Genomic DNA, 10,611 nt, shown 5'->3' with positions numbered 1-10,611 from the left:
TTTTTTACGTCTGCCTCTAATAATATATATAGGATGTAGAACATTTTGCAGACAAAAACAATGTTGTTTTGGGCTTTTTCTGCTGGTACGACAACATATTTCCCATGCATAGTAGACAATGTTTTTGCTACATCGGCGTCTTTGAAAACTGATGTAGCCTTGGCACTCATTGACCTACTTAAAACTTTCATTCGTTTCAAAATTTAAGACCTCTCTGACAGAGAATCAAAGTCTTCTTCTTCTCGTTTTATCCATTTTCTTGCAAAGTTCTCCATGGCATCCATAAAGACTGGCCTTTTTTATTGTTGATCTTCAAACCAAACCAGTTAAATAACATTATAGGCAAAAGCAGTATTAAGGTCCGATAAAAATACTTCTGATGGAATGTCCCTTAAATAGGTCACACAAGTCATATGCTTAACCACTTTCGTTTTCTATATGACTGGAAGTTTTTTGGGTGTACAAATGAGGGATATGACGTCACGGTTTGCTGATTGAAAGCTGGCTTGCCTTTATTTGCCGGACTCTGCTATAATTTTATATTTTCCTTGGCATTCATAGGTTTCCCATCAGCAGGCTGGCCTTTATTGAAAGAATGTGTGAAATAGGACAAAAAATCTGAATGGTCTCTATATGTGATAGGTTTAAAAAATATTGATCACTTTTCCATTCATATTCTTTTCGTTTTTTTGTACATCGTCATAAAATGTGATAACTGCGGTACTAGTAGTTAGGTCACATTCCAGTTTTTCTTCGTCACTACTTGAAATGTTTTGAAAGAAAAGCCATATTTTTGTCTTCAGTAACGCCTGTCGGGAGTCATAATCATGCTTTAATCATCATTAAACTAAAACAACATTTCATTTTGTCTGCAGATGACTACATACATTTGTACATTTGCGGATCAAGGGAGAGGGTTCAGGGGATTGGAATTCTCCTTTTTTTGTTTGCAATATTGTTAAAGTTCGCCTGCAATTTGGGCAAAAGAGCAAATAACAGCCTGGAACTTCCTTATTTCTGGAATCCCTCTGGACCCCTCCTTTTAAAGGCGTTAATGAAAAGTATGACTATCCTATCTCAAAAAGGAATATCTTATGATAGAGAGCCGGAAAAACATACTTGTACAGGTTCGCTCAACACAAACACACTATATAATAATTACGTGCGCACAATATTAATTTTGAGCGAACAATATCTATTTTGCATAAACAATATCTATTTTTGTGTCCACAATATCTATTTTGTGAGCAAAATATAATACGGTATTTTTTTACGCACAAGATGATTTTTTGTATAACCCTATCAGGGCTCCGTAGACAAAATATAACACAAAATATCGAATTATTAAACGCCTAAACTGTCTGATGAGATACACATTTGTTTACGTGTTGTCAATTTTATATTACTTGCTGTGGTTTTATAATTACTTGTGTTCATTTTGTATTTAAGTTATGTAGGAACATCGTTACATTATGTCGTTTAGTGTTTACGTTCTGTCATTTCGTGTTTACGTTCTGTAATTTTGTCTTTACGTTCTGTCGTTTTATGATTACGTTATGTCAACATATATTTACGTAATGTGGATTTATCTTTACGTGCAGTGGTTTTTTATAACGTGAGGTCGTTTCATCTTTACGTTATGTCGATCTCTAAATACTTTATGTGCATTTTCTTTTCTTTACGTGCAGTGATTTCTTCTTTACGTGATGTGGTTTCTGCTTTACGTGATGTAGACAAAAATTTCATGATGACGTGTGAACCCGGAACTTTTCGATCATGTAAACTTCAAATCAGTCCGTAAAAGGCAAAATAGTCGTCACAACGATTAGAAAAATGCTGAACGAAATACACTTGGGTAGTCTGTCCAGTCACCCTAATGGCAAGCCAAAGTGGACAAAAATGAGCATTTTCTAATATTAAAAAATGATTTTTTAACATTACAAATTCATTTTCTAATATTAAAAAATGATTTTAAACATTACAAATTCATTTTCTAATATTACAAATTCATTTTCTAATATTAAAAAACTATTTTTGAATATTAGAAATTGACTTTCTAATATTAGAAAATGAATTTGTCGTGTAATATTAGAAAATGTTACAAATTGAATTTCAAATATTAAAAAATATTTTCTAATATTAAAACAAAATGATTTTGTGATATTAGAAATTCATTTTCTAATATTACAAAATATTGATTTTTGTCCACTTTGGCTTGCCATACACCCTAGAGTATTTATTCTATAGTAAAAATAGCTTATTTGTTATTTACGATCAATATTATCACAATTGATACACCTTGGACTCTGTTGATGATTTGTGGCGATTTTCGTAGTCAGAACATATATTTTTTTAATTCCAAAAAACATGGGACTTTCGCCTCCCGCGAAAATTTGCATAAATTCGACTCTACAAGTCATTGCGTGACTAGATTTAATTTTCTACATTAATAAACCTCCAAAACTAATTTTCAAGAAAGAATTTTCAAAAAATGTTAAAAATGTTAAAAATCTTACCCCTAACCCTAGAACACTGGTCTCAGTATCAAACATGATTCTCATTCACAGCATACCGACACTGTGAAACTCATATTTTAGGCATTCATTATTAAGATAATGATTTACTCAACATATCTGATCAATTCAGGCGTTTGAATTTCTTTATAGGTTTGCATTTACTATAAAATCAAGAAAAGGGGAATTTACAGAATTTCTTTATCACCCATTATTATCTTTCTTCAGAATACCGTAGTTTAAACAAGTGTTTGTGTGATACAGTGCATGTATATAGTGCCTAAACTTTCAAATGAAAGTAATTAATGATTGAATTAAAGTCAAATAAGGTGAAAAATTACCACCCATACCCATGAAAAAAATACCTCAACATGAACCAAAATGTTAGCTTTAAGTTTATTAACGGTGTACAATAAGTATGCTGGGTGCTATAGTTTTCATCATTGATATATCCAACGTCACTGCTCATTTCATGAGCGTATAATTTTAGTTTCAAGGCGACAATAATGTGTTTTTCGTAAAAAAAAGGAATTTTCGCAATTTCATTTTTCTTCCATTTCACTTTTAGTTGGCATATTTTTTAAAATACCGTACTGCAAAAAAACTTTTGTAAATAAATACTACTATATAGTTTAGTGGCTTTCTTGTGAGCCCAAGTTATAAATATTTGAATTTTTCCAAGTCAAGTTAGTGCAAGAGGTACCCCCTACTCATGAAAAAGATACCTCAACATGAACCAAAATGTTATATTTAGCATATAATCGATGTTAAAAAGATATGCAGGGTACTAGTGTTTTAATTATCGACGTTTTCAACATATCTAAAGATAGTAAAGAGGTTTTTTTTTTAAATTTCATATTTTCTTCCATTTTAAAACCTGTTTTGTGCAATTTTTTTAAGTACCGTACTTCATACATGCCTTTGAATATCTAAACATATTTATTTAGCAACTTAGCTTTCTAATAAGCAATGGCGATCTGCCGTATTAAGGTATTTTTATCATGGGTAGTGCAATTTTGCACTAACTTGACTTGGAAAAGTTCAAGTACTTACATATATTGGGCTCATTACAAAGCTACTACACTATATAGTTGTATTTTAATATACAATAGCTCTTTCGAAGTACGGTATTTGAAAAAAAAATACACCAATTAACGGTGAAATGGAAGAAAAATGAAATTCTGGAATTTTCCCTTTTTATGAAAAAAAACCACATTTTTGTCGCCTACGCTCTTGAAATTAGCAAATATGTTGGATGCATCGATAATAAATGCAATCGCCCGCAACATGCCCAGTGTACGCCGTTTGTATGTTAAATATTGCACTAACTGTACTTGGAAAAGTTCAAATAGTAATTACCTGGTCGATTTGAAAGCTTAGACACTATACAAATCTACTGTATTACACAAAAACTTGTTTAAACTACGGTATTCTGAAAAAAAAAGATAATAACGGGTGATATGGAAGAAATTCTGTAAATTCCACTTTTTACGACTTTATAGTAATTGTAACCCTATAAAACTTACACGTCTGAATTATTCAGATATTTTGGGTAAATAATTATCTTTTAAATTATGAATGCCTAAAATATGACTTCCACAGGGTCGGTATGCTGTGAATGAGAATTATGTTTGATACTGAGACCAGTTTTCTAGGAGTAGGGGTAATATTTTTAACATTTTTTGAAAATTCTTTCTTGAACATTTTTTTTGCCCCGTGCAGGTCCGGATGTTAAAAGAATAGGCCTGCAGCAGCGCTAAGCTTGTCGTATAAGGCGACCAAATAGTGCTCAGAAACCTAGGTCTAGGCGTTCTGCCCACAGAGCAACTGGGATGTGTGCCCCATGTGGTGGAATGGGGTACCCCTGGCGTGTTACATGCTGGGGGTTGTCAGGCTATAATACGGAAAACCTGACCGCAAACCATAGTGGTGCACCGTGTTAGGAAAGATGCCACGTTCGTCGCACGTTAAAGAACCCTGTTGTGGTATTCGATAGGAGTAGGAACCGTTGCGCTCCGCCACAGGAGGCTAAGTTGCCCGACCTTACCCATCCCTCCCTTTTTCTAGTGGCAATCATAATATGTCGACCCTATTATCCTTGTGTCCCATCCCATTTTTCATTTCATGTTCATCGTCTGAATATAGCTGAAGTATTGCTGCTCGGACGTTAAACCCCGACAATCAATCAATCATTCATTCATTAACATTTTTGAAAATTCTTTCTTGAAAATTAGTTTTGGTGGTTTATTAATGTAGAAAATTAAATTTAGTCACGCAATAACTTGTAGAGTCGAATTTATGTACATTTTCGCGGGAGTCGAAATTCCTGTTTTTGGAATTAAAAAATATATATTTTGACCACGAAAATTGCCACAAGTCATCAACAGAGTCCAAGGTGTATCAATTGTGATAATATTGAACGTAAATAACACATAAGCTATTTTTTTACTATAGAATAAACACTCTAGGGTAACTGGATAGACTACCCAAGTGTATTTCATTCAGCATTTTTCTAATCGGCGTTGTGACGTCTATTTTGCCTTTTACGGACTGATTTGAAGTTTACACGATCGGAAAGTTCCGGAGTCATCATGGAATTTTTGTCCACATCACGTGAAGAAGAAATCACTGCACGTAAAGAGAAGAAAATGCAAATAAAGTATTTAGAGATCGACATAACGTAAAGATGAAACGACCTCACGTTACAAGAAAACCTTTGCACGTAAAGATAAATCCACATTACGTAAATATATGTTGACATAACGTAATCATAAAACGACAGAACGTAAAGACAAAATTACAGAACGTAAACACGAAATGACAGAACGTAAACACAAAACGACATAATGTAAAGATGTTCTTGCCTAACGTAAATACAAAATGACCCCATGTAATTATAAAACCACAGCAAATATTAAAAAATTGACAACACGTAAACAAATGTGTATCTCATCAGACAGTTTAGGCGTTCATATCGAATAGATAAGAAAAATAAGCACCCACAACAAAGAACAGGAAAGAACCAAACAACAGTACAATTGAACAAAAGTAAATGAAGAACCCAGACGACAATTAAAACTTGAACATGGAATTGTCAGATAAAACTCTGAAGATATTACCGTGCAAGAACAAGAATGGTATGTGTTTCTCTGGATATTAATGAGATTCATTGTAGAAATACATGAACTATTTCTTTTTCTATTTTCCTTTAGGTAACTTTCATCGCGTGACTACATGATTTCACGAGAATGGGCTCCTGGCTCCCATTTTAAAGCATATAGGTAGGGGGTGTATAAAGGGTAATTAAAAAGAGAATACAATAGTCTTTGGTTTTGAATTCTTTCAACAGTAGAATTTCCTGATTACCCTGCTAAATCTTATAGTGACTGCTGAACTCGGTGAACACTAACCGTTTCCATGTAAAAAAGAAATCCAGGTCACTATCAGAAGATTTTGCATATAATTTTTTTATCATAATTAGAATTATATTGTTACAGATGTCCTTTAAATTGTATTTCCTGCATTAAAATATTCTGGGCGATTTTAGGGTCGTCATAGGTCGGTTTTGGATACTCTACTTAAGCGCCATTTTGGGAATTACGATTCCAAATTGATCTGCATGGAAAAACCCACTCTGCGCAATCGTCATTTGCCATACAAGACACTCAAGATCTTACTGTAAAACTCTTCGATTACGTCTCTTCCGGTGATTCAATAGATAAGGCATACTACGTTACAAGTATAGGATATTGTATGTCAGACTAGAGTATCGTATCAGTTCGAACATTAGAATCTCTGTTGTTAAACGTTCAAGTATGAAGGCTTTATTGTTACTTGGGATATGCACTGTTTTCTTTTTCAAACAGGGTAGCTGTGCTAAAATAGAGAAAAGACAGTACTTTGCCCAGTTGGATGCTGCAAATCTAAAAAGTAAGTTGTACAATGTACATGTACGTGACGTGCCACATGCAGGGGCAAGACGAATTTTCAAGATATATATACCTACATGTACATATACTCTTAATAGATATATAGAGAAAACTATGTTTTTTTTTTTTAATCCATACTGCTCATGTGGTAGCATAAAAAAGAATTTCCTTAAAACAAAACATTGAAATGGGTTTTCTATTTTGACATACTCTGCTGCATGAAGTACATAATCTATTCATAAGAAAAAATTGTTTATTTTTTAGAAAATAAACAAACTAAAGAAGTCGTCTCGGAAAATTCAAATTTCTTTCCAAATTTCCTTCTCACAACTTATAATGTAGGACGTTTTGACATCGACAACACGAAAATCTTATCAAAAACGCCAACCCTCTTCACACTGTGTCTTTCGTTTGATACGCCCTAGAGGTAGGTGTAGCTGCTACATGTACAAAAATCAATTTGATTTGCAAACGGACACCCTAATTTATATAAAGAGATAAATGTACTTCGGGTACACCTGCATGTTTGCAACTGTGACGATGTACATTCTCTTCTATTTCTTGAAACGTTTAGGTTTCAATTATGCTTTAATGCTTAATGTTTCAATGGTTACGCTAAATTGTAAATAATTGAATGTGTCCATTGTAGAACTAGATATAGAAGTTAGGAGAGAAATTCTGATAATGATCGTTGAACAAATCAACAAAACAGCCATACAGCAGCGTCAAATTTCGAGAAATTGTGAGATTAAGATTAACGGTTCTATTGACAGCTGTACCTCTTGTAACAATGACCTATGTACACCGTAAGTGTAGAAAAAATTTACCGTGATCATGAAGAGTAGTCGACTACGACATTTCGTTAAGTTTTGTATTTATGTCAGCATAAAAACTTAACCAAAAACGATGCAAATAATGAATAAACATTAGTTCGAAAGAAAAAAAATTCGGAGAAATATAAACTTAACAGGTCTATTCGTATATGTATGCACACATAAAGCCTATTCCACATCTCTCGTTTCGTCTTAAGGAGTAATCAAGGGAACCAAAGTTATAGCGGTAATCAAAAGAATGTAATCCAGGGACAAAGACCCGACATGGAAAACAGACACAGACAACAAAGAACATAAAGTAACTAAGAGTTCATCTAAAACGTTTATAAAATTTGTTAGGTGAGATGAGGGGTGAATTTGTATACCAAGATATCATAATTATGTACCTAACGTATTTCTTACATCTTTCATAGATTTCGTGCTATTTTAATGAAAGCTGTCTAATACAACCTTGCATAAACTTACATTTTGTTGATTCTTAATTTTTTTTAATAAAAGTTGTTATCTAAACTCCCAGCTAATGTGTTTTCCGGTTCAATCGATTTCACTGTCCTGCAACATTTTGAGGATATGTTTACTCGCTGTAGAAAACCACCACCAGTAGGAGCCACTCTGCTCCTTGCTCTTGGTTCATTGGCGTTCGAGCCAGTTCTTGCTGCTGGTGAACTTGTCAAATCCATAGGTTCAGGTCTTACAACAGCAACTGACTTCCTCGGCGATAAAGCTGGAGAATTTGTACACGACTTGGGTGGAACTGCAAAGAGCGTTGGGGATGGACTTAAAGATGGAGTGAATTCTGCCTTAAGCACAATTGGCAGTGGATTTGAATCTCTTGGAAAGAAATTTACTGATCTGGGCAAGTCAATATCATCTGGAACAACTGATTTATTGAATGGTATCGGCGGTGGTACAACAGACCTTTTGAACAACTTAGGATCAGAATTTTCCAGTCTTGGTAACCAGGTTGGTGGTGGACTAGATTCTCTTGGAGGTTCACTTACTGACCTTGGGAATAAATTAGTTGATGGGTTCAAAGGAGTTGGAAGCTCAATTGGTCATGCATTTGGAGGTATGTAATACGAGTTGTCGATGTTTTATAATGGTAAGAGATAGTAATATGAATTTGGTGACAGTTCGTTTAACCCAGGGGTCCGAGCAATATTTTCGTTACACAAGCTTCTCTCAAATAATACTACTAATATAACTGCGGTTCACCAGTGACGTCTTCCGTCTTATGATTGGCTGAGCGGATATGACGTTTTTTTTTTTTACGATCAAGTTTTTTTCAAATTATTTTTCCAATCTTTCGATACAAATGTACAAAAAGTAAGTTAATTTAGATGATTTCGATTCGTTGTCTTTAATTTATTTCATAAGCGGCAGATTACTCATATTTCGTTGGTGACCCGAGGGTCGCGTATGATATCGAACAGGACTAACTGACCGTTGTTCTCGTCGACGGTCTCCTTATAGTCTTTATTCTACTGGGATATGTAAAACTATACGTAAAAAATAGAAAGCAATGGAAATTCGTGATCACATAATTAAAGACGAGAATTTGGTTTATGTACATTTTTAAACAGTTTTGATAAACGGTGACGCATGTCTTTTTGCATACTGACCTTCCTTATCTATGATATTTGTACTACAGGTATATTTGGAAGGAAGCGATGCGTCCAATCCTGTCCTATGTGTGATAAACTGGATGTAAAGAAACACTCAAAAGAAGATATCCTTAAATCAAGTAAATTTTGGTCTACAAAACTTCGATTAATTTAGATTTGCTGAATGAATATCACGCCTCGGACTAATTTTGCCCGGAACTTTCCTCCACACATCCTCTTCTAAAGAAGTTCTTATTCTCAAAGTGACTTCGCCAATCAAAAACATTTTGTGTGCAACATTACACTTCATACTTTTAGAATTTGCTGAAAGGAAGATCAACTTTCAATCATCTCGCGAGTTGTTCTATATGTATATGCTTCGTTTAGCTATAACTTAGCTATAGAAATTAACCGTGACCTTCATGTGAAAAACATGCAAAATAATGAAGAGATTCTATATAAATCTTTATTTCAGTTTGTGGAGCCGATACTATAGCCTCTCAGAAGAACGCTGTAGAGACTATTGGTGCTCTAAAGTCTTTGTACAATACAACTCTTTCCAATGCAATCGTATCAAAGGTATTATTTTGCGGACATATTGTAATTTCAGTTGACTTAGATTTCAAAATTCGTCAACGAAATTTTGTTTTAATTGGTTTTTTTTTTTGGTGGTTCTTACTTCAACACTACACTGAAAATGTTCAGTAATTTGTATTTAATAACTTATGGTCCTAAAAAGTTTTATACTCCCGTTCGGCGAGTCGATTGCTTATGTATATGATAGTAATTCTTATTCCGTTCATTTATCGTTCGTTCGTTCGTCCGTCTGCATGTGCATTTCGTTTGAAAACTTGGGTCTTTTACTGCAACACTACATTCCGTCCATTCAAATATGTACAATCAATTGCTGTACTGAAAGATGTACTTACCGTTCCTGATTCCTTTTTACTAGGTATTGATTACAAGATAAATTTTCTGTACATTTTTCCTTTGAGTGTGATACGTGCACGTGTGACCTTTTTGTCTTTTTGATGTTGTTAAAAAAAAACATAATGTTATTGTTAGTAATTATTGATTACTGCTACATAATCATTCTACTGAATCATAAGATGACACTGAAGTGATAAAAAAAAATGAACACTCTATTGCCAGTCTAAACAAAATCGCTATCAATCGAAATACAAAAAAAAATGTGCAATTTTAACATCGTTTTTTTTTCTAGGTTGAATATGACCCTACATCAATCAAGACAGTTGGAGGAGTGGCATTTTCCAACAACTTTGTGACTTACACAATGTATGGAAGAACCGTGCGCCTCCATTCCAGTTCCGATCTCATGATCACAGATATTACAGCGACAGCAAAGAAAATTGCACACCAAATTTTATCAGAATAAACTTTCTTGTAATACAGCGTTGTTTCAAATTATTTCTTATATACTGCAGTACATGGATTTGATGAATGCATCTTCTCATTCGCCCTTCCGTACGCCACAGCTGAACATAAGTTTTTATCATTATACACTATTTAGACGGAATCACATAAGAACTCATCATAATAGTTCATACGTACGTGTTCCTCAATTAGACTTGATTGATTTTGACCAATAAAAGGCTTGAGCGGAACTGTGGTGTTTTTAATCTGACAATGTATATTTGCGACGGTAAAACTACAGATGGACGTATGTCAGCAAAGCTTCAAATACAAAACGACTATGAATATCTCTTTTCTA

At 33.9% G+C, this 10,611-nt stretch overlaps 1 protein-coding gene across 1 annotated transcript; it reads left to right on the top strand.

Annotated features, from left to right (window-relative positions):
* The first annotated feature begins 6,215 nt into the window (after positions 1 to 6,215).
* LOC148619986 (uncharacterized) lies at positions 6,216 to 10,291 on the top strand. The gene is made up of 6 exons (XM_088580460.1): positions 6,216 to 6,443; positions 7,092 to 7,248; positions 7,863 to 8,344; positions 8,927 to 9,019; positions 9,355 to 9,458; positions 10,102 to 10,291. Exons 1-6 carry the CDS (start codon positions 6,329 to 6,331, stop codon positions 10,273 to 10,275), a joined length of 1,125 nt encoding a protein of 374 aa, XP_088436586.1. The 5' UTR covers positions 6,216 to 6,328; the 3' UTR covers positions 10,276 to 10,291.
* The last annotated feature ends 320 nt before the right edge of the window (positions 10,292 to 10,611 follow it).

Source organism: Perna viridis, chromosome 4 (genome assembly GCF_037379345.1).
Source record: "Perna viridis isolate PV_CMFRI_1.1 ecotype Kerala chromosome 4, ASM3737934v1, whole genome shotgun sequence".
In the NCBI taxonomy this organism is placed as follows: Eukaryota; Metazoa; Mollusca; class Bivalvia; order Mytilida; family Mytilidae; genus Perna; species Perna viridis.
The sequence above is the reverse complement of the archived record's forward strand: the minus strand, read 5'-3'. Positions and strand labels throughout refer to the sequence as shown.

Bases quoted from the DNA above. Each gene is read 5' to 3' on its own strand.
- LOC148619986 (XM_088580460.1), top strand. From the start codon at position 6,329: ATGAAGGCTTTATTGTTACTTGGGATATGCACTGTTTTCTTTTTCAAA. The intron at 6,444-7,091 runs GTAAGTTGTACA...TGTCCATTGTAG, and splicing joins GGATGCTGCAAATCTAAAAA to AACTAGATATAGAAGTTAGG. The intron at 7,249-7,862 runs GTAAGTGTAGAA...TACTCGCTGTAG, and splicing joins AACAATGACCTATGTACACC to AAAACCACCACCAGTAGGAG.